The sequence below is a fragment of the Thamnophis elegans genome, chromosome 2 (assembly GCF_009769535.1).
Source record: "Thamnophis elegans isolate rThaEle1 chromosome 2, rThaEle1.pri, whole genome shotgun sequence".
NCBI lineage: Eukaryota > Metazoa > Chordata > Lepidosauria > Squamata > Colubridae > Thamnophis > Thamnophis elegans.
Window position 1 is genome coordinate 42,937,920 of NC_045542.1, and position 24,229 is coordinate 42,962,148.

A 24,229-nucleotide genomic window follows, 5' to 3' on the forward strand; every position below is an offset into this window, starting at 1 on the left:
TCTAAGCTTGTTTATTTGCAGATGTTTCATTACCCAACTAGGTAACATTATCAGTTCAAATGTGTGTGTAGGGAGGAGGGGAGAGGGTTGTTGCTTGTTTATATCTTGAAACTTTGGAAGAGGTATAGTTTATGGTCTACCATTGTGTTACAGTAACTTGCTGTGAGGTTCAAATGTTTTATAGATTGCAACTACAGACAAATAGCAGAAATCATATGTAGATATTGATTCAGTGTCATCAGCCTGTATTTGACTTGGAAGTTCTTATAGGCTTCCATGTATTCCCCCAAAAGAGGAGGAAGTAATGTTTTATTAGCTATGGGGATTCAAACCATTCAAAGTTCCAGACAGGGGCATACCTCGCTCAGTGTAATATTGCTAGAACCTTATATCCAGTCAATGGATATTCCCATCCCTCCAACTGCCAATGCTGCCTGGGGTTTATGGGAAAACTACTTCCGTGAACTATTGCGGAATGGAGGCAGGATATGAGCACGAGGCCAAATTACATGTAAGTGACACAATGAAGCAAAGCTTTTGTTGCCCCAGGGTGTTATTTTAACAGCAAAGATTCTGATCAAGCTGCTAGACAACTACAGCCAGAATGAAGTAAACAAGGTAAAGAAAAAATAGTTAACATCACAGATTCGGGATGGCCGTCCAGATTTTGTTTAACCTCTAGTTCCTCTCAGTCCTAGCCTATTTGGCCAATGATGAAAGTTCTATTTAAATTATCTGGTTAAAAATTTATGGAAAGGATAAGGTTCAGTGGTGGTATTCAACTGGTTCGTACCGGTTCGGGCGGACAGGGGCAGGCAGTGGTGACCTGCGGGTAGCCCTGCCTCTGTCCACCTGGGCGCTATGCCGTCCTATTTAGCCACATTTTCTAAGCCACATGCATGTGTGCAAGCCGCATGTGCAAGCAAAGCGCATGTGCCGGCCATGCACATGTGCTTAAGGCACACCCGGACATTTTCGATGTGTGGTAAAATTATGTGAAACCTGTCTCTGGTAAGGTTGTAGAAATTCTTATTTTTCCACAACAAAGATGCAAGATTAGAAAAATGTACCACTGCACTTTAACTCTTAAGCCATTCTGGTGTTTTTAACTAGCCAACTTTATATAATGAGAATATTGAATCATGGGGTTGCTGTCTCCTTTCAATCCTTTACCCCCAAGCACACGCCAAAAAAAATCCACATTTAAAATGATAGTTTTCCTCACTATAGTTTAATTTCCTTGCATTTGAAAACAAACATTTTTTTTTTAAATCCTCCATCAGATGCATGGAACAAATACCATGTACATACACAAGAAAGTCACAAAGAAAAATACCCCCCCCCCCAACCAGCCCTAAATAAAATCCATCTTTGAGACAGGAATGTTAGGAGCACCTCCTAAAGATGCCGGGAAGGTAGTTAACTGAAAACAGTTTCAAAGGGAAGGAACTCAGCACTGCCCTTTCTCCATTGTTCCTGGAATGACAAATGCTAAGTTTTTTTGTGCTTCGGTCAGCTCTGCTGATACATTCTAAAGAAATAAAAACTAAAAAAGAACGAAGCCCTATCTGGTTAGGTTACTTGGGGGACTTACATTTACATCTGAAGACATGCAAGTCAATAGCATTCACCCAATTGTCTCTCTCTTGTACCCATATCCTGTGGGTTAACCTAATGAAATACACGGTTCTTAGGACATCCCGTCTGCTTACCCAAAGGAGAATCCTGAAGGGGAAAATAAGTTAATAAGTAATGGGGTAGCCAGGCCGACCAACCTTGTTGGATATTCTTCTCTCAGCAGCTTTGTGCATCTCCCAAGATTGCTTTCCTAGAAAGAGCCGCATGGTCACCCTAAATTCCATCTCTGGTTCCCTCAGGAACTAAGAGAAGGTCCTGCTGTAGATGGCAGACATAAGAGGTGTAGTTCTTATCAATCTGTTTTCCAAAATGTTCTGCCATATGATTTTTTTTAAAAAAAAGAAATATAATGAGATTTTCAAAGGTCATAAATACTTCCAGAGGTCTGTCCACAAGGAGAAAATGGTTTAGCATCCAAATATGTAGATTTGAAAGATCTGGTTATTTCAAACTCATATTTTTCCCCTTTCTGCAAACCTATAACAACCTGCAGACTACTGCAAGATCCAGAAAGGAATTCTCCTTGGAAATACAAAAGAAAAGAAAATCTTACAAGCACTAGTATAAAAGTAAAGGAAAACAAATATATATTTACGCATTAATAGAGAAACTAGTGCTTTTGAGCTTTGTCCTAATATTCAGCTCTCTATTGCTTTAAACAGGCAAGTAGATAAGTTAACCAAGAGCTACCCTTTTCCAAAGAAGTTTGAATATGTCAGATTTGTGCCTGGAAACATTCCTCCCCCCCCCCAAATATCTTCAAGCAACCTACTTTAGGCATCCCTATGAACATAGGAATCCATTATTTTAAATATACAGAACATTTGAATGTGATTTCCAGCTTGACCCTTGCGACAACCCCAAATTGGGGGGGGAGGGAACCTTTCCAGCAGCTTGTTAAAGAAAATAATCATGATGAAATCTGCAGCCTAAGAAGGCTGGAGAAAGCATTTAACACTTTCCCCCCCTTCTTCGTATAGTGCTGGTTATTCCAGATTCAATTGTATTTTCTCCATCAACTCAAAGTGAGTATACGGCTTTTTTTTTATACTCTTATCTCATCATCTTCCTCATCCATGAAAGAGAACTCTTTCTCTGGCTGTTTCACAAGGTTGTGCCTCCCATTACCTAGAAGGCTGTGGCTGGGTCCTTTAGAGGCCACGTTTCGCTGTTCCTCCCCCATGGACATGCAGCTGGAGACCGAACTGCTGTCTATTGTCGTACGACTGGTGATGCTGCGAGCCGATCCAGGACTGTAAGTGACTACGCGGTGGCCATCGTTTTGGATCACAGAATCCAGGACAAATTTGCTTTCGTGGCTAATCCACCTGGCTGCTGATGTCTCTGTGGAGCCAACTTTCTTTTGGGGATCCTCCGCTCCATGATAACCAGAGTCCTCTTGTTCCCACAAGTCCTTGTCCATAATGCTCAAGACGTCCCCTAACATGGAAGGCCCCAGATCAATATGGAAAGAAAGGATGGACTCGGCATGCTTCATGCCGTAGTTGTCCTTGGGAATCACTAAAGGCAAATCAGTCACATCCCCAAAAGCACGCTCTTCCAAGCCAGGACTGTGGGGCTTGGAGTTGAGGACTTCAGCAGCACCATTTGTGTGTTTCTCTTCGAGGATGTTCTCCTCGGGGGCTTTCTTCACAGGGCTGGAGGAGAGGCTCTTGGGTAGCTGCTTCCTGCCACTCTTGTCTGCTTCCTTCTCTGTGAGTTGAGGTAGCGATACTGCATTCTTCACAAAAATCGCTGAATCCCTCAGAGAGCCCAGCATGTCCCGCCGGTCACCACGTGTCACCGAATGAGACCGCTTGCTGCTGCGGAATCTCCGTGAGAGCAGTCCAGGCTTTGAGAAAGAGCCGGTCTCCTCCGTAGCTTCCTGTTCTCCCTCCCCACCTTTGCTGGTGAGGAAGGAGGTATCTCCAAAGGCGTCCCCGGCCCGACCCACATGCATGGTGTGACGGAAATCGCCAAGAGGAGCGCTGATCATCTCAGTGGTCAGATCAGCCCGAGACCGGCGTTTAGGATTAGCAGAGTTTGTCACCAGCTGCTTTAATATAGGCATTTTTGTGAGATGCGTGAACTTGGATTACAGGTAGATCAAAGAATATTTCTGTAGTCCCTCAGGAAGTCCTCAAACTTCTTTTGGCCTTCTAATATTCCAAGCCTAAAACTTTAAAAAGAGAGAAATGTTACAACACAGTTGAAGAAAGGAAATGCCAATTTCATTTTTGTAACTATATGAAAAGCAATTTCTTGCTTCTCTAACCATTCACTTTTATCAGTGGCAAGACTATTTAGGAAGATTGATAGCTGAGCATTCTTGCAAGACTGCTCTTCTCTCTCCTGTAGGCAGGTAGTCCTCAACCTACAAGCACAATCGAAAACAATATTTAAGTGAGTTTTGCCCTGTTTTACAATTTTTCTTCCCATAGTTGTTACTTGAACCACTGCAGTTGTTAACTTAGTAACACAATTAAATGAATCAGGCTGCCCCATGGAGTTTGCTTGTCAGAAGGTTGCAAAAGCGCATCAAATGACCCCCGGGACATTGCAACCGTCATAAATACGTGCCAGTTGCAAAGGGTCTCAATTTTGATCACATGAACACAGGGATGCTGCAATGGTCATAAGTGTGGAAAAACAGGTCATAAATTACTTTTGTTTTTTAGTGCTGTTGTAACTTCGAACAGTCAGTAAATGAATGGTTGTAATCGAGGACTACCTGTACTAGAGTTAGATAAATTGTTTTCAGAAATTCCTCCCTAAAAAGGTGTGTGTGTGTGATTACGCTTTACAGTGTGAACAAGACTACAGTACTATAGCTTAAGATATCAGTGGCAGTAAAGACTCTGTATGTAATCATGATTCAACATGGGGCATTAAACACTAATTCGCCACCCCTCCCTTTGCATAAATCTGCTCCTTTCTAATTTATTTGGAAATAGGATTTGCATGCTGCAAAGCAATCTGAGAGCAAATACATATTTAAATGCCCACCAGGTCTATGAAAGGAGAGCTGAGGTGTATGCTCACAAGGGAACTGAAGAATCCTTAAAATACGCTTTTCTATTCTTCTCTCTTTAATGCACACGTCTGCTCATTCATTTGTGAAACTCTCCATTTTTGGTACCTAATTTCCCCTGAAACTGTAAATTTGTTTCATAGGCTAATATTTCTCCAATTTTTCTGTCCAAAAGGCAATCTTATTCAAAAAGATTTGGCTGCTGCTGAGATCAACTATTTTGCCAGTACCTTTAGTCATAAATAGTTAAATTCACAATACTGTTTTTCAGACATTTTGCTTCTGCCTTGCTCTGGGGGTAAACCGGTTTTACAGATATTTTAATAGGCATCTTACAACAGATGTGTATCAGTTAGGTAGCATGGGCTCCTATTGGATAATACCAGTGTCCTCATTTATGATGAGTAATATTTCCACCACATACCATGCCTAGTGTTGATCCTAGTGTTTTATTATGTAAACTCTTTTAGAAAGGCTTGAGACTGCCTGGAAAGCTTTGATTTATTCTATATACTAACTTCTTAAAATTGCTTCAATATTTAAAATTGTGTCATTTTTTTAAATGTACTCTTTCCATTCATTTAATCAGTCAGTCAGTCTGTCTATCTTTTTAAAAAGATAGCTTTCCACTAGAACAACAATGTCCAGAATAGAAATGCTGCTTGCAGCAAATACAGACTTGCATCAAACAAGAAAAAGCATATATAGTTGGTGGAGAAATTATCCTAGCCCTCAGTTCAATTCCATTGGTTAGTGGTAAGCTATAAGTAGTGAATCAAACCGTCACTCCACTTGTAGCAAGTATCTCCAGTTCCACTGAAGAAGTTTATGCAGAGCATCAATTATGGGCAGTCCAACTGACAAGAAACAATCCTATGGTGTTTTTTTTTAAAATGGTAACAACCATAAAGAGATAATAATGGTCTGATGCAGCTTAGCATTTGGGGATTAAATTAATTTGAAAAGAGAACCGTGACTTAAAGATAAGTGCGCAAATAAAAACAAAAGTCAATTCATAAGCTAAGTGGATTCGTGAACAACATTATGCCACTCTTCTAGCTTCCTCATTTCAGAAGGCAGGAAGAATGAAGTACAGCAAATAATTATATAAAGCACCCTCCATAATAAGTCAAATAATGAGTGCCTAAAACCGATATCCAGCAATTAATTTAACCAAAGATTGAACATCAACTTCCATTGTGCTTATTAATAGCAGTGTTACCAGTTTGTTCAAAAATACATTCCACAGATCCTTCTTCCCAGAAGTTTTATTGTGTAGTTTTATTGTTGTTGTGAACCACCCAGGACTGTGCTTTAAGATGGATGGCCATCCAGATAATTCTTGTTTACTGTTTGTTCAGCAATCATTTGAAAAATACAATGGAACTGAAAGGTTATGACCTGTCCTCAAACCTGCAGTTGTCATAGCATCTTATAATCACATGATCACCATTTGCAACTTTCACAGCCATTTTGATCAGGTATGCTATTCTGAAAGTGACACACACAATAGGTGAACATCCCACATCCGAGGCAGATATACTGCCATTTCCTCCCAAGTGATTTAGCCTGCCTGTGGTTGTCATTTCGTCAAGCTGGCCGTGTGTGTACTACCTGAACATGTCCCAACTTACTACTTTAGGAGCAGCCCTGAAGAGCATGCAATGGCACCTGGAACCTGCTAACTACTCTGAACTGTTCAGAGGTTTCTATCTCCTTAATAAAGCTTGAGAGCAAAAAGATTGACAATTGAAAGTCACTCGTTCAGTCACATTGTAATGGTCACTGTAATGGGCCAGCTTCAGAATCTGAATGCATTGCTTTTATGATGAGATTAGAGGTGGGTTGCTGCCAGTTTGGCCCGGATTGCCTGAACCAATAGTAGCGGTGTTAAGCTCTGCCCACCCACTACTGCGCATGCGCAGAAGTGTCATGCACATGCAGGAGTGTGCCTGAACCAGTAGTAAAAACATTAGCAAACCGCCTCTGTCAGAGACTAATTAAAAGGTATGCCAGTGGAGACAAGTGGAAATCAAAACACGTTTTCATTTCCATTAAAAATCACAAAACCATTTAAAATTTGTATTGCCTTAGGGTAAGAGCCAACTTGGTGCAAGGACTAAGGCATTAGGCTAGAAACTAGGAGACCGTGAGTTCTAATCCTATGCTTTGGATATAAAACCAGCTAGGTGACTTTGGGCCAGTTACTTTTTCTCGGCCCCAGGAAAGAGGCAGTCTGAAAACTCTTGCTAAGAAAACTGCAGAGAATCGGACATAAACAGAAGAAAATAGAAGGGGGAAGGTTAAAAGTAAAGTGTCTTGAGTAGAACTCAACATCTTACAACATGCAGCCACCTTAGCAACAGTAACACATGTAAATCAGTTCCATCATTGCTTTCATTCAAAAAAATTTTTTAAAAAAGAAATCCCAATCCAGCCTTCCACCTAAATACTAGCTAGATCTAACCAATGGTATTTAATTTTTCCAAGATCAACCAAGTTTACTTGCCACCTGCTGTGACCATGGGAGAAGAGAAATTCAAAACAGAATAGGCATGAAAGTAAATTTACAAGTTCAGAAAGGTTGGAATGCAGTTTTAAAAGTTTTCTTCTCAGCTGAGAAAAGCAAGTCCTGTTAAGAAGTTGCAGACGAGCTTGGACATCCTTTGCAACATGAGCTGTCATACGTGACGCGTACTTTCCCCAGGGCCAATAGGATTCTATGTAACTGTTCACAAGATACCTACTGGCAGGACATATTCCGTGCTGTGGCTTCATTTAAAAACCAAGCTTCTGCCTATTATAGGAGGAGGGCTGGGCTTATTCAACCAAAGTCTAATACTTGGCACGGCCTCAGAAATTAGGCCTGGCAATGTTTCCCCTGTCATTGGGGAACAGAGCTTGAGAAAGAACTGTCCTTTTGTGCCAGTCAGAATAAATCATGCAAAGCAAGCAACATTTAGGCATGGAACATCCTAGTGTGTGTTGTTTGCTTAGTGTTTGGAGGTTCCAGAATTTAACTTTACTGACGCAAATCCCCGACATTCTCCACACATCAAAATATATATAGCTGAGGTCATAATACTCTTCATTAAGTATAATCTTTACTGTCATTGTACTTAAACACAACAAAATTGGCTGAAGACCATACAGTGGAAGGATTCAAGTTCCCCGTCATGGAATTTACTAAGCTAAGGAACCAGATTTTTGGTTTTAGTAGTACCCCCCCCCCCCCCCGTCTTGCTATAAAAAATGCCTTCTAATATTTAGGAGTCAGTTTTCAACTTATTCTTGTTCCCATCATGTCTCTAAAGCACTTTGATTAGCCTCTGATCTATTTGCCCATGCTTGATCACACATCATTGGGCAGCACTAGATGAGCCATTGGGGGTGGGGGAATGCTCCTTTGCTTGACCTAGCTGAACAATTTCCACTATTCATGCTTCAACAATGGGATTTTTGTTCCGGTTAACGCAGCAGTGAAAGCACCAGGCATGCTGGGATGCTACAACAAAAAATATACTGAAAACCAATGAGATTTTTACAATTTCAGTCCGATGTTGTCATGTTCAATGCCATCTTAACTTATCGGAGGAGAAGTTATGCTGTGAAAGTGTAAGGAATTCTGGCCTCCAAGGAATTGTAATCCTAGTCCGTATCTATTATGTGGCCTTCTTAAAGGAGGGTTGGTGCAAGTTAACTAGGACAGGGGCGTTGACTTATCCGGTCAGTGGTGCTTTTGCATACATTTCCTGGTTTTCTGTAATAGAAATTCTGACATTGCCCAAAAATACAGCTGGAACCTGCTACTCCATATGAATTTTGGACTAAGTAGTCACTAGGCAGGAGTAGTCGAAAAGATCACAACAATCTTTTCTTCTTCCCCAGCAGCTGTCAATCTCTGGTCAATTTTGGAAGAAGGATCGACTGTCATCGGTACAGGTAGTCCTCCACTTATGACTATTCTTTCAGTGACTGTTCATAGTTACAGTGGTGCTGTACTTACAACCTCAACTTCCCACCTGCCTATCTCACCATATCTATGCTCTCTTCACCCTCTGCATTTGCAGCCCCTGCCCCCCTAGCTGACTTCTGCCATCTTCTTTCTCCTGCTGCTGGCCAAGCATGCCTGGCCTGGCCTGGTCCTACTGGGACGCAGCTGCTGGTCACATGAGGCTTTCTTCCCAAGGTTTCCCAATGAGACCAGGCAGATGGACTCGTGTGCTAGCAGCTGTCTTGCAAAGCGGCACATCTTGTCAACAATAGCAGCAAAAAGACAGAGGTCAGTTGGGGTGGGCAAGGCAGCAACGGCTTCAGAGTGCAGGGTGGCGAGGATACTATGGCCAGGACTGGGATGGGCTGGCAGAGGTTTCCTGGCAAAGCTAGGGCTTTCTGCTATGCAGATGGGGCGGCTTCCAGGCAGACCCAGCATGCCAAGAAGGCTTGAGTTGCAATGTGACAAGCAGCCCAAGAGCCACACAGTTCTGAGGCTACTTGCTGTCCTGCAAAGCAAGGTGCAGGACAGCCAAAAGGGCAGAGATGGGAGAGAGAGGGAAGTGGATACGGTGAGCTGAAGCAGAGGTAGTTCCTTATCTTACTTGAGCTGGGAAGGACCAAGCCAGAATGACCATGTTTGGGTGTGTCTTTCCTTAACCACCCACAATTTTTGCGTCAATGGGAAGTGCCAACACTAAGCAATGTGGTCATATGTTGGGCTTTTTGACCCCATTGCTCAGTGATGCAAATTCTGGTCCCAACTGTGGTCATAAGTCAAGGATTATCTGTATTTGCTTCTTTCTATTTTCTATCCTGATTCTCCTTAATTAGAGACAACTCCAGGCTCTCATCATATAAAGCTGATAAGCCATTGTTATCACTGCCATTTGGTTTTCACTGCAGATCTTTCTGCTGGCCAGCTAAAAACATGACGTAATCAAGATTTTCCAATGCGGAGAAGCAGGGAGTAATAGTGGGTGCAGCCTCTTATATGCAAGATTGAAAGACATTTCTCAGAATTGATTGCTTTCCTAGACATGAACTCAGGAGAAGCCAAATGGAGCTTTTTAATGGCCTGCAGTAGCTTCGCTCTTACCCATTAAAAGTCAATAAAGGCAAAGAATATGCATACATATCAGGTTGGGATGGATCCAACGCATTCACACCCACCAATATTATCTGCTCTTTAAGAGTGAGCTGGCAGCAGCTATAGAAAGGACAGGCTGTGTAGGGCCTTCTGCTGAGGCAGCATTTCCCAATTCAACTTCAAGTGATTCTTCAAAGCAGAATCTCCCAGCGACATAAATCTAGATATAAGTCAAATCACTGGATCGTGCAGCACATATGCATCAGTTCAGAAGTAGCAGAGACATTTGCTATAATAGCCTTCCCCAACCCAGCCCTTGCCAGATGCCTTGGACTACGAATCCCCAAATCCTCAGACAGGCACTGATGATTCTGAGAGTTGTGGTCCAGAACATCTGCAAAGGGGCATGTTGGGGAAGACTAGATTATATAGAGGAGAAGGAGAATGCCCAGGGTTTTTATCCAAATTAAGAATATTGTTTCAAGGCGATGAGCCCGTCTTTCCAATAAGGGTTTTATCACTAATCAATAAATAGATGTTTTTATTGGTACAACTGGGACCAAAAAACCTTTCCGATTCATATTAAGGTAAATCATAATAATGTGTTTTACCAGCTTTGGTGCTCCACTGTATAAGTGATACCATTTTTAAGGTGGCTGTAACTGATTAGTAAATGGCTTAAAACATTCTGCTATTCGTGATAGTAAGTAATTTACGTATAAAATTATTTAATAATTATTATTTATTTATTTAATAATTATTTAAATTATTATTTACGTACTTGAGAGACCGCCTACTGCCAATTACCTCCACTCGACCAATTAGATCCCATAGATTAGGCCTCCTCCGAGTTCCATCAGCCGGTCAATGTCGACTGGCAACCACGCGGAGGAGAGCCTTCTCGGTGGCAGCTCCGACCCTATGGAACGATCTCCCCGTGGAGATTCGTACCCTCACCACCCTCCAGACCTTCCGCATAGCCCTTAAAACCTGGCTGTCCCGACAGGCCTGGGGCTAAAGCCCGCAACCCACCCGAATTGTATGAATGTTGTGCTTTTAATGATGTACTGTCTTATGTGTTTAATCTGTTTGTCCTCCCTTCCTTCCGAACTGTGAGCCGCCCTGAGTCCCCCCAGGGAAAAGGGCGGCATATAAATAAACTAAAAAAAAAACAAAAACTTTTGGGAACCCATGTGACTTGTAGATTATGATGGGGAGAAAACAAGCAGGATACATGCATGCATAATACTTGCATAATGCTTTTGATAACCGTGATACAAACCGTGATACAATGATCACAACAATCATTGTAGTGGAAAGCAGGAGAGTCCGTTTGGTACAGTGTTTGAGGCACACCAGGCTAGAAACTGGGAGATTGTGAGTTCTAGTCTTTCCTTAAGCACAAAGCCAGTTCAGTATCCTTGGGCCAGTCACCCTCTCTCAGCCCGAGGAAACAAGCAATTTTAAAGCCATTTCTGAAATCCTGCCAGGGAAACTGCAGGGATCATCAGAAGTCAAGAAGACTCTCAAAGGCACAAAGATGGATAAAAGAAAGCAAGTGAGGTTTTACTTTTTTTTAACAAGCGTTTACTATACTTTTCCATCTCTTTATGCTTGTTTTTTAAAGATCCATTTCCAGAATGCCAGAGACCTGATTTTCTTCTTTGGCACTCAGGGCTTCCTATTGGTTTTTAGGACAAGCCTTTCCAACCCCTACCTGTTTTTGAAACACTTGAACTGTCATGAAGATATGGCTCAAACTAGATCAACCACACAGAGGATCAAATTAGTTAATCAAAGCAAAAGGTATGCTAGCTAGCCCTGTAATCTCTCCCAGAAAGGGAAAATAAGCCTTGATTGCATTTGAATATTCACCCAGCACACATATCTTGATGGAGGGAAAGGAGTGAGATAGAGAAAGGCTATGATCTGAGAGCAATAAGAAAGGCAATGCTGGTATTGTGAAATTTTGCCCCATTTTATGACCTTTCTTGCCACTGTTGCTAAGCGAATCACTGCAGTTCTTAAGTTAGTAACGCATTTGTTAAGTGAATCCGGCTTCCCCATTTGCTTTGCTTGTTAGGAGGTCACAAAATGGGATCACTTGACCCTGGGACACTGCAAGCATCTGAATTTTGATCACATGATTGTGAGGAGTGCTGCATCGGTCATAAGTATGAAAAGTGGTCATAAGTCACTTTTTTCAGTACTGTTGTAACTTTGTTGTCACTAAACAAACTGTTGTAAGTCGAGAACAACCTGTATAGCCTATCTGCAACCTGAAGATGGCTGCAGATCATTTGAAATATGCTGTTTTATTTTACAGAAGCTTGGATTGAAAAATAGGGTCCACGTATGAGTGAAAACAGCTTAAAATATGGAGCTTTTATGCTACTGCATAAAAATTTACTTGGGAACTGGAGTACACAACCACAGTTATCAGGGGCCCTTTGAGCTCAATATCCTGTTTCCCACAGTGGCAACCAAAATGCCTCTGGGAAGCACACAAGGATGTGATCATGGGAACCCACTCTCCAGCTGATTTCCTCTGGCCATTGGCTTTGGGAGGCAGCTGTTCTCTCTCTCTCTCTCTCTCTCTCTCTCTCTCTCTCTCTCTCTCTCTCTCTCTCTCTCTCTTCTCTCCTCCCTCCCTCCCTCCCTCCCTCTCTCTCTCTCTCTCATGCAATCCAAATGTGGCACTGGAAGCCATGGACGTCTTCAGTCCTTTTTCAAAGTTGGTGACCCTCACTGTACCTTTGACAGTATATCCACAGCATAACGATGCAGCATAGGACGTGTTTCCTTTTGTCTTAAATCACTTACCCACCAACTTCATGCATGACCCTGGATTATAGTATAATGAAAAATACAGCAACTTTCTGTCCAGTTTCCCTACAACTTGCATTTATTTATAGCTAACAAAAACCTCAACCACTATTACTTTTTCCACCCTAAAACCCCCTTTCCCTTGACTATTTTTAAAATCTCCTCCTTCCTTATTACACACAATGCCTTTTTGAGGTATGATGACCAGAATCCTATGATAAGCATGTTGTTACTTGGAGGAGAGCTAGACAGAAAATGAAGCTTCAGAAATCTAAATACTGCAGGATTTAATCTGGGTTGCTCACCGGGACCAGAGATTTTGCTGGAGCCTATCTTAAGGGAATTTCTCTCCCTCTCAAAAGTTTCCTGAAGATGGGTTCCAGCACGAGTCTCTGGTCTTGGTGACTGACCCAAATTGGATCCTGTAACACTATCCTGGAACACGTATATTTGCCTTCATTTATCATCTGTATATTACTTAACCTGTTATGTCAGGCACTTTTAACTGAGCAAAATTACGCATCAAAGGGCTATTTTTTTTAACTAAGGTATTTCAAACAGTCTAACTCTCACCAACCCCTGATGTTTGACTGTGCTGCCCAGTTCAACATACCACTTTCAAGGCAGATACATTTCTGAATTATCTCCCTGAATTTTTCAAGTACTCTGCCCTTGTTGAAGGCATTGAGGAATCTGGCAAGAAAATATCTCTGAAACTAAGAACCAATGGGTCACGTGTTGTCTAGTACCATCCTAAACATGGGGAAAAGCTTCCTGGAAGGGCAAGCTATTTGAAAAAATTTCAATAGATCAATTACATCATGAGCATGGGGTATAATTTGATTTGTTCAAATGTCTAGAGCAGTGTTTCTCAACCTTGGCAACTTGAAGATGTCCGGACTTCAACTCCCAGAATTCCCCAGCCAGCATTCGTCTGGATATCAAGTCTGGATATCTTCAAGTTGGATATCTTCAAGTTGCCAAGGTTGAGAAACACTGCTCTAGAGGGGACTCAAGTATGAAATGTGCCCAAACAATCCAAAAGGATTAGCAAAAATTGCTTCCAGAGGAATCACCTTACAGAAACGTAAGACGATCCTTATATTGTGCGGCAGACATTCTAATATGAATTTTGTTTATCTTTCATCAGTGATCATATCAGAATATTCTATGGGAACCGAATACTTCACACCCTCACTTTTTCAATTACATTGAAACCGCATTTTCTTTATTCCTTCATCTTCAGTCTTAATATACTAAATTATTCTTTTAGTGTACTATCAAGCCACTTTTGGAGGAGCCGTGTTTAGACACTAAAGTGCTCATTGCAAACAAAGGTCCCACTTGTAGCCAAAATAAACATCTGAGCCATGGCAATGAACAAGCTATCCGGGAATCCTGGCAATGGTCACATTTGGCCACAAAACGTTCCTACATTATAGGCTCATGTTGAGGGCCTGAGGCTGGGCATACTCACCTTGCATACAAAATAGCAATAGCAGTTCGACTTATATACCGCTTCATAGGGCTTTCAGCCCTCTCTAAGCGGTTTACAGAGTCAGCATATCTCCCCCACAGTCTGGGTCCTCATTTCACCTACCTTGGAAGGATGGAAGGCTGAATCAACCTTGAGCCGGTGAGATTTGAACCGCTGAACTGCAGATAACAGTCAGTTGAAGTGGCCTGCAGTACTGCACCCTAACCACTGTGCCACCTTGGCTCTATGTGGCTCTACCTTTGGCAGACAGTCCTACTTAAAACTGAGGAACTAGCACTGGAATAAAACCTTATCACCTTCATTAGGCTATATATTCACATTCATGAAAACTGCAGCATTATTCTCCCAGTCACGACCAACCAATTCATATTCAGTGTCCTAAGATGTGTCTTTGCAGGAAACCACATTCTCTACAGAACAAAGGGATTCTGGAAGAGAAGAGCAGCAAAACCTCTGGGTTTATCCATATAAATGAAGGGCATAAGGAACCCAGGTACCGGATTTTCCCTCACTTTAAACTTTCTCAGAATAAAGAGAATTCTTAGTTAGGATGATTACACCCGGTATTAGCTCTTCTGTTTCCTCGCACCAGGAGGGGAGCACAAAACTACATCTGCACCACAATGAGCACCATGTCATTAGGAAGCCGCTACTCAGTATCTCAGTTGTGGGGCTCACTACGATTCCTGGATCTTCCTGACAGCTGTTTCCTACTGGCCTGCAAGGAGGAATGTTAACCTGTACGCAGCTTCTCCTCTTTGACTTCTGGGAAATGATGCAGACTGGGTCCACATACACACGAAGGCAAGCAGATGTGTGTTGTTGCTAATTGTGAAGTCATATCCGACCCATTGTGACCCCATGGACAATGTTCCTCCAGGCCTTCCTGTCCTCTACCATCCTCTGGAGTCCATTTAAGCTCACACTAACTACTTGGGTGACTCCATCCAGCCACCTCATTCTCTGTCATCCCCTTCTTCTTTTGCACTCAGTCATACCCAGCATTAGGCTCTTCTCCAGTGAGTCCTTCCTTCTCATTAGATGGCCAAAGTATTGGAGTTTCATCTTCAGGATCTGGCCTTCTAAACAGCAGTCAGGGTTGGTCTCCTCTAGGACTGATTGGTTTGATTGGCTTGCAGTCCAAGGGACTTGCAGGAGTCTTCTCTAGCACCATTGTTCAATTCTTTGGCACTCAGCCTTCCTTCTGGTCCAACTTTCACAGCCATACATTGTGACTGGAAAAATCATAGCTTTGACTATACACACTTTTGTTGGCAGAGTGATGTCTCTGCTTTTTAGTATGCTGTCTAGATTTGTCATAGCTTTCCTCCCCAGGAGCAATATGTAATGACAAGTAAACCGCAATGGGACTATTACTCTCATCCCCTCCCATAGTGCTCATCTAAAAACCAGGAGTCTGTGAGTCCTGCTTTAGGCATGAAAGCCAGATGGCTGATCTTGGACAAGTCACTCTCTTTCAGCCCCACCCATTTCACAGGGTGATTGCTGTAGAGAAAACAGGAGGAAGGACTATTACATATGTTCACCGCTTTGAGTTATGTATAACAAAATATAAATAAACCTATCAATAGAAGTAGATTTTCAATAATAGGTACATGTAGCTCATTCTATTCACAATAAAGCATATCTGTCTAATCTTTGCTGTTTAAGTAAGCCACTTTAGGGATGGGTTTACCTCCTCTTAGGCCAGACTTTTTCCATCAGAAATTAACTTTGTTACATATTTGCTGTAATTCAGCAAGTGAATCAGGGGTGGGTTCCTGCCAGTTCTAACCTCTTCTATAGAAGAGGTTCCACACCGGTTCCAGTTCCCTCCCCCCGCCCGTCCGCACATCATCAAGATGAAGAGCGAGAGGAGGAATTCTGGGAGTTGAAGTCCACAAGTCTTAAAGCTGTCAAGTTTGAACAGCCCTGGGTTTTTTTTTCTAAAGGGTTAGGGGTGCAAGGGTCTTGTAACTTGACAGCTTTAAGACTTGCGTGCTTCAAATGCCAGAGTTTCTGAGCCAACATTTTGGTTGCTAAGCAAGAGCATTGTTAAATGAGTTTCCCCACATTTTACAAGTTGGCCACTCCCACCCAGTCACATGGCCGGCAAGCCACTCCCACAAAGCAGGTCACACCTACAGAAGATGTTCTAAAAAATTTTGAAACCCACCACTGAAGTGAATGCATGACTAGCACTGGAATTGGGCCCAGAAGAGCCTGGGAGGAACACGTTGGATCACAAGGCAGCACTCTGTGGGATGAAAAGGTTATTAGAGCTGAGCTTTGATCAGTTAGCAGAACACAGATTAAACCTTATTTGGTCACAACCCTTCAAACAGTCCTCTAAAAACAGCCGATAACGATGTCCTTCCCCTTGACTCTTTTAACATATGCTGCCAATTCCAGAATATTCTTATAATAGGCCTCCCTTTTCTCTTTGGTACCCATAATTTAAGTAGGAGTAGCTTTTAGCTTGTGGCAGGGTTGTTAATATCTAGCTTGGTTCTAAGTGAGCAAATGACTCTTTTTCTATTGATAGAGATCTTAGTTCTGTACTTTCTTCTCTTTTCAAAGTCCAATATTTCTTTAATTTGTAGGTTAAGGCCCAGATCATGAAACCTACCCTTTGATTAGAATTCTTGCTGGACTAGTTGGAAAAAAATAGCTGGACTAGTTACACCCATCTTCCAACACTAAATTTAAACTGTCCCTCAGGAATCCTCTTCTGAAGACAGAAAAGACCAGAGGACCAGAATAGGTGTGAAATATCCTCTTCATGAGGAGCTGAAATGATGATGGCAACAAGAGCTACACCAAGTACTAATAAAGGCTAGAATTTCAAAGAGACAAGCTCTGCAAACAAAACACTTGAAATCCCTGATGGGCTAATGGGTAAGTGGAAAAGCTGCCAAGCAGTGAAAGTTAAAACGATCCCTTTCTCTGCAGCAAAACTAGCCATCTCTTGTCACAGTTCAGCAGAACCATGATCCAATTCATCAGTTACAGATGTTTTAATTATATTGAAACTGTTTTAATTAAGTTCTACCTCTATTGACACGAGGAAGACTAGTTCCACTTTGAAAGTTCCTTAGAAAAGTGATTTCCCTTTATTAAGGATGAAGAGTCAAAATTCAATTAAACCTCGCCACAATGCAAGACATGGTTGCATTTATTACTGGCTTCTCCATCCAGGCAGTTTTAAAATATTTTGATTGTTATACACCAAGAGTACAATAAAATACCTTCAGGGTGTAAATTCCCATTTAGGAAGGAGGCCTTATAAATGGTATGGAGTTATATATTCACCTAACACTGTTCATGTTGGCTGGGGCTTATAGAAACTGTAATCCTAAAATGCCAGTTCTTCCATCCATGCTCTCCCAACTGTTTTCTTTCTATAAAATATTTTTTTCTAATCATCTAGTGCAGCAACCTTGAGTTTATTCAAACCACAGCAAAATTTTAGCCTTAAAAAATTGAAAGATGCACTTTTTTCTCCATCTCTAATTACAAAACCTAACTGTCCTTAACACAATAACTAGTACACAAATTCACATACCAGTAAGTGTGCTTGCAGTCAACACTATAATATCCAAATACAGAATCCATAAACAATGTTAATCCTGCAAATTTACCAGCACATGAACCTTATGTTTTATCTATCTATACTAGAATTCAGTAGTAGGTAGAATGAATGAATCTGCTGTTATCTATATTCCACCTAAACACTAACCTCTACATTGTAGTCCAGAAAAGGAAAGCTTCTAATGTTTCAAAGTTGATTTCAACTTTCTTATGGATATGTCCATGCAGGGTTTTGTTTCTTGCAAAGATGCAAAAGCAGTTTGCATGTCTTTGTTCCACCATGGTTGTATCTGCTCCAGAACAGGGCAAAGTGGGTTGCAGCACCTTAGTGGCCTTGGGTGATCTCAAGAAAACTCAGGAGGTTTGGGTGGGAGATCACTGGAAAATCCCTGGGCTATACGTTAGACTGAGAGCTGAAAAAGCACTCAGAATACATCTATCCCAGTGCAAGATTTGGTCCCAGGAATAGAGAATCATCAGAACTTTCTTGAAGAGAATTTGTTTCTCTATATTGACGCCAAAACTGGCTCAGGGCAGGCTTTGACAGGAACTAAGGAGCCTCAGTCAAAACTTCTTGAGTCAATACCAGTAGGATGGCATCATTTGTTTGGACAGAGCAAGCAGCTAAGGGGGTTGTTGACTTTTGATAACAATTCAAATGATTCTGATATTACACCAGTAATGAACTACAGAATGTGTTACTCAGCAAAGTGCTCCTGTCAGCAGAGCTATTCGAAGTGACCAACCCCCCAGGGCACTAAAAATTACTATAGCAGGGCTCTGCAGCTCTAGTTCAATTGAAAACAATCAAGAGCAACCCAGGATTTACTGCCTCTCCTGGAGAGCAATTGCCCATTGTTCATTATGCACATGCAATAAACCAACATCAGTATTTAATTTAGCCCTCTTCACCAAGTTTTCCTAGGATAACTCCACTGCAGAAAAGGCTGCTTGGCCAGCCAACCCCAGACAAAAGTCAGCCGTGAAGACAAGTTTGGCTTTGGTGGAATTATCTGAAAGGAGTCAAAGCTGAGGGTTTCCAAATCAAATTAGCTTCATTCAGGATTAGATTTATTTTCATACCATGCCTAACAGCAAAGCGTTGGCCTGATCAAAGACAGCATTTTTTAAATCAAAAGAAGCACAAGTAGACAGCCACACTGAAAGGCTGGAAAACAGGGTGAGAAGGGAAAAGATTCTACTGCTTTGAAAAGGAAGGGAATACACCCACTTGCCTTACTCCTACTTTAGAAAGACTTGTACCTGATAGAGGCCAGGTTCATAGCCCCCTGAGACATAGCTTGCTTAATAATGGTTTAACAAACCATCACTGGCTTCACCCAAGACATTACAACATGCATCATGATTTATAAACAGTGCTGGCTGGATTTATATACCACACTGAGTTAAAGGCACACAAACCACAGTTTAGCATGGCATGCTGTATAAACCAGCCAATAAGAAACCTCCAATTCACAGCTATGCTTATAGTCAACCTTGGACACATTTTAACAGCAGTCTAGAGTTGTGACACAAAAGGATTGGATTCTTCCTAGGAATAAGACGATATTATGTTCATATGAAAGAGATACAAAAAGTATATGTGTGTGTTTGTAAGATATATTGAGTCCACCTATCATACTACATCATAGTGCAAGTTGATTCACCCTGGCATATGGTGTTACATAAATCTAATCACTATAGTGCCTAACTATGGCTGTGATTTATATTATTGTATGAATCAGTGGTGGGTTCTGGATTCCGTTGCAATCGGTACGGTTGCAACGGGCCCGGCGTCCACATGAACACGTGCAGCATGCACTCACAACGCACGCATGCGTCCTTACATCTTGCAATGCCTCCGCAAGCCTCCGTGATGCTCCAGCTGTTTGGCGGAGCGTTGCACAGGCGCTGTGTGCTCCATGCGCGGGCGCACCAAAGTGCTCAAATAAAAGTAAGGAGCTTGGGTGGGCGGGTGGGCCCTCCGGCGCGCCATACCGGAACGGTACCCAGTGCTCCGAGCAGGCACCTGTACTGGGGAGTACCACCAGCAACCCACGACTTTTATGAATTCATAAAATTATAATCATTTAAGCAAACAGCTTTGCAAATCACAGATGCATGAAATCACTACTGATAAGTCTGAGGTGTCAAAGTCAAGGCCTGGGGCCAGATCCGGACCGCTGGATGCTTAGATCTGGCCCGGGGGACTGCCCTGGAAACAGCCAAGGACTGGCGTGCGGTGCCTCTGCCAGTTAAAAAGGAGCTCAGGAAGGCCGCATATGGCCTCTCAAGCTCCCTTTTAGCTGGCAGAGGGTTGCAGGAGGCTGACAAGACCTCGCGAGGGCCACAGGCAGCCCTCCTGAGCTCCGTTTTCATTGGCAGAGGTTTGCAGGAGGCTTTCACAGCCCAAAACTGAGCTTTGGGAGTCTGTTTTCTCTGGCAGAGTGTCAGGGGTGCCGCCAGAGTTACCCCTGACATGGGTGATGTTGAGCTGGCCACGCTCACCTTGGCCACGCCCACCCCACTGAGATCAAACACAAACCTGATGAGGCCTTCAATGAAATCGAATTTGACACCTCTGCTGTAAGCTAACACATCACTGCTGTGTTGGTTCTATCATTGACAGTTTCTGCTTAATATAACTTTTTTGAGGGGATGAACAAATCTATTGCTTCTCAGGACTCTTCACAGGGAGAAATTGGGTATCAACATCCATTCAACGTCCTTTTTCACCTAGATAATTTTTGCACAGCTGTTTTCAGTAACCTATGCAGAAACCACCACTTAGAACAGAAGCCACACAGGTAGTCTCCAAGATTGCTTTTCACCCTGAGGGGTAGCTAAGCTTCTTTTAAACAATTCGTTTGAATTCTTATTACCTACTGGAAGGTCTACCCACAAACATGTTGGGATTCAAACCCATTATCTAAATTGCTTTAAAGGCCTTACTTCTACACCCAAGTTCACTTTCCAGCATAAATTGCTAGAGGAAAGAAAAAGCTTCACAAGTATAATGACTTAAGTTGAAAGACCAGTTTCCTCTGTTGGTGAAGAAGACTTTATTCTCTACTACTTCATACAATTATTAGAGCTACAAATTTCAAATGAAGTGGCCAGAATTAGCACAGATGAATGTGCTAATTCTGATATTTAGACTAGGATCTCTTGCTACCTTACTGTAACTATTGCAATTAAGTCCTACTAAATATTAACTTCTTAAATGTTAGAAAACAATAGCATCAATTTTGCAAAGGAAAAACAAAGCTATAATATTTACCTAAAGGAAATACTTCTGCTTGTTCTCCCAAAATAATTTACACAACAAAGGCAAACTTTTTTCAAACTTCCATTTTCACAAAGAGAACAAAATTTAGGATCCTGTTCCTTTTGGGTAAATATGGTAATTTTCAGATATGGCTCCAAAATCAGTCATGGTTCTTCCTCTCACTCTAAGCAATTTCCTTCATGAAGAGTTCTCAAAATTCACAAGCTTGTTGCAGTTTTGTAAAACTTTAACTGGTCCGTTCCTTCCAAGAAACAACTAAGTCTCCAGATATTAAACTGAGGAAGTTATCCAGCCAAAGTTCCAGCAAGCAGCACACATTCCATGGAATAATGCTACTAACCTCAGTGGACTTTACTTCTGCATAAGCATAAACATACCCAGGCTACATATCAGCAAAACTATGAGAAAACATAATGCAGTTATTTTAAGTTCTTGTTATGCATTAAAAAAAGTTTTACCTATTCCATAACTTCCAACTATTTAGAGAGGAGGAATATAGAATTCATTGGAAAAGTGAGACAACAACCCGCTTAATATTTAAACCATTAAACAGCATTCTCTCTGACCACAAAAAATTGTACATGTGTGGGTTGTACATGTGTGTGCATGCCTGAAGAAGCCCAGATAGATCACCATATCCAGATATTACTGGTCTAAATATCTGCCAAACCCTGTCAGCACACTGAAAAGAGCATCTCTTTTCCAGCATCTGGTTAATGAGACAAGTTCATCCTTGTTTCTTGCAGGAATGGATCAAAAAAAAAAAGCTGCACAACAGAGCCACTCACAGAGAACTTGGCAAAGCCGCTTGAAATTTAAGCAAGGCAGAGAGGGAAGATGAGTGAAACCCTAGCCTGGTTCCTTTTGTCCAGAATTCCAATTCAGAGTTCTTTTGTGAAGCTGCCATTTCAATACCATTGGAAGGGAATTTCAATACTGTGGGGACCAGAGAGGCAGAAATCCTTGTTCACCGGTCACCTTGAAACAATCACAGAGGACTGCAACCCGAGCATGTTAAAAAAAGAAAATAAACGAAGGGGGATGGGGAAGGAGTTGTGGTGCAAGTTGTAAACAACAAGCAAAGGAGAAAGAGAGACATCCTCTCAACTGCTGCTCCAATAGGCGTTTAGTTGATTCCATGGACTTTTTGTTGATTTTACAAGGGAACTGATAGCGCTACCCACGTCTTCCAACGTTTGGCTGCAGTTAATCCTTCACACCGCTCACTCCCTAGTATAGGTCTCCTGCGTGAGCAGGGGGTTGGACTAGATGACCTCCAAGGTCCCTTCCAACTCTGTTAGTGTTCAATTACCCGTTTCTACTGGAGACAAGAAGGGGGGAAAAGCTCAGGAAATGTCAGAGCCAGACCACAGCTCTCCCCCCTTGAGTTCATTCCCCCTCAAGGCTGTTTTCTCCCTTTTAAACCTGACCTCCTTTTCCAAAGGCATCGGGCTATCATCCGGAAGAAGGAACAATCTCCCTCCCCTCCTTGGATCCACACCAGGCAGAATCCCCCCCTCCTTCTCTTCGCGTCCGCCCGTCAGCAAAGCGGCTCTTCATTTACCCCCACCCCCATCTTCACACGGGGATCCACCCGGCCCCCTCTGGCCATTAAGAGATCATTTGCGGGGCCTTTACAAACGACTCTCTCTCCAAGTGTATTTCCACCTGGGCAAATCCAGGGATCGATTTCAAGGGCGTAAACGCTTCCCCCGAGCTTCGCACTTGGCTCTCGACTACACACACACACACGCACACAACACGCAGCCGATGAACACAATCGAGCCGCTCCATCCAATTCAGGGGATCTTAGAGACACGATTTATTGCTTTTTCTGTCGTCGTCATCCCCGTCTCGAAACAATAGAACAGCTGCCGTTTCCCCGAAACAAAACGAGCCCCAACGCTACCTGGAAGAGCCCCACCCCCCGCTTTAAAAAAAATTATGACTGCAGGACTGTAACTTTGTGGCTTGTGACCTTACGATTGATAGTGATATTGTTTCCTGATTGCTTATTTGTACCCTATGACTATCACTGAGTGTTGTACCTTATGATTCCTGGCAAACGTATCTTGTCTTTTTACGGATAGAGAGCATATGCACCAAAGACAAATTTCTTGTATGTCCAATCACACTTGGCCAATAAAGAATTCTTTTCTGTTCTATTCTATTATTTTAAAAAAGTATTTTTTCCAAAAGCGACCCGAACTCAGCACAAAAGGAACAACCGCCGCTTTTTCCCAGCAGTGCCCGAATCCAAAAGAAAGCGCCGCGAGTCCGTTTGCCCTTCTCGTCTGTTCCCCCCCTTTTCCTCCCTCCCTGGGACTGTGGGGGGGGGGGGGCATCAAAAGGGGACGCTGACCAGACCCTCCCGGCGAGAGGGCGAAGCGGCCCCGTTGCCGCGATTTGGAAGGAGCGGTTTTTACCATTTGCACGCCCCGTCTCCCGACCGGAGAGATATGGTGGGAAGGCAGGCGAGCCCCCCCACCCCGCTCTTTCTCCTCTGCTCCAGCCCAGCCTAGCCCTCCATCTATCTCCCTCCTCCGAAGGAGGGAGGCCAGGTTCAAAGTGGATGAATCTTGCAAGGAGCCCAGCTTTCCCTTCCGCGCCGGTCTTCCCGCCAGCAAGCCCAAGGAGCAGCCGGGCGCAGAGGCAGCCCGCCCGCTCTCCCTTCCCCTCCTTGCTTCTGGAGGCGAAGGACGAAAAGCCCCACCGTTCCCAGCCGCCGAGGCGAGGCTACTTGCCTTCGCCATGCTTCTCCAGCACACGCCCCCCTAGTCGCTCGGGCTATGCCGCCCGGCAGTTAGTCAACCCCGTCCCGCGCCTCTCGCTGTACCTGCAGAGGAGGATCGTGGGGGCGCTGCTCTGGTCGCCGGCACAACAGCTGAGGGGCCCCTCGGTTCGCACAGCTCCATGCCCTGCCCTGCTCTGCTCGTCCGTCCGTCCGCTCGCCCGCCTTCCCCTCCCAACTGCTCAAACAAATCAAATTGGTCCGCCCTCCCCTCCCCGGCCGCTTTCTCCAGCGGTGATATCATAGCGCCGGCGGTCCAATGGGCGGAGACGACGTCAGCAGCCTAGCCGAGGCCTCCTCCATTCAAAAGCGGAATTGTCGCTCCGGCCTTTCCCGGTGTCTCGGCGCCCGAAGGCGGTGGGAGGCAGGCAGGGCGGCCCCTGCAGCGCCTCCCGCTCCCTCCTGGGTCTTCCCTGAAAGAGAAAAGAGGGGCTGTTGGTGGTCCCTGTTGCACCAAAGATCCCTTGCAGGGATGCCGCCTC

The 24,229-nt window shown here is 43.2% G+C and overlaps 1 protein-coding gene across 1 annotated transcript; it reads right to left on the bottom strand.

The window, feature by feature from the left end:
* Nucleotides 1-1,243: 1,243 nt before the first annotated feature.
* On the bottom strand, nucleotides 1,244-23,907 carry CDC42EP4 (CDC42 effector protein 4). Its single transcript, XM_032208798.1, has 2 exons — nucleotides 23,793-23,907; nucleotides 1,244-3,817 (listed from the first exon to the last, which is right to left on the bottom strand). The coding sequence occupies exon 2, from the start codon at nucleotides 3,707-3,709 to the stop codon at nucleotides 2,684-2,686; it is 1,026 nt and encodes a 341-aa protein (XP_032064689.1). The 5' UTR covers nucleotides 3,710-3,817; nucleotides 23,793-23,907; the 3' UTR covers nucleotides 1,244-2,683.
* Between the last annotated feature and the right edge of the window lie 322 nt (nucleotides 23,908-24,229).

Excerpts from the sequence above, each read along its gene's own strand:
- CDC42EP4 (XM_032208798.1), bottom strand. The coding sequence starts at position 3,709 with ATGCCTATATTAAAGCAGCTGGTGACAAACTCTGCTAATCCTAAACGC.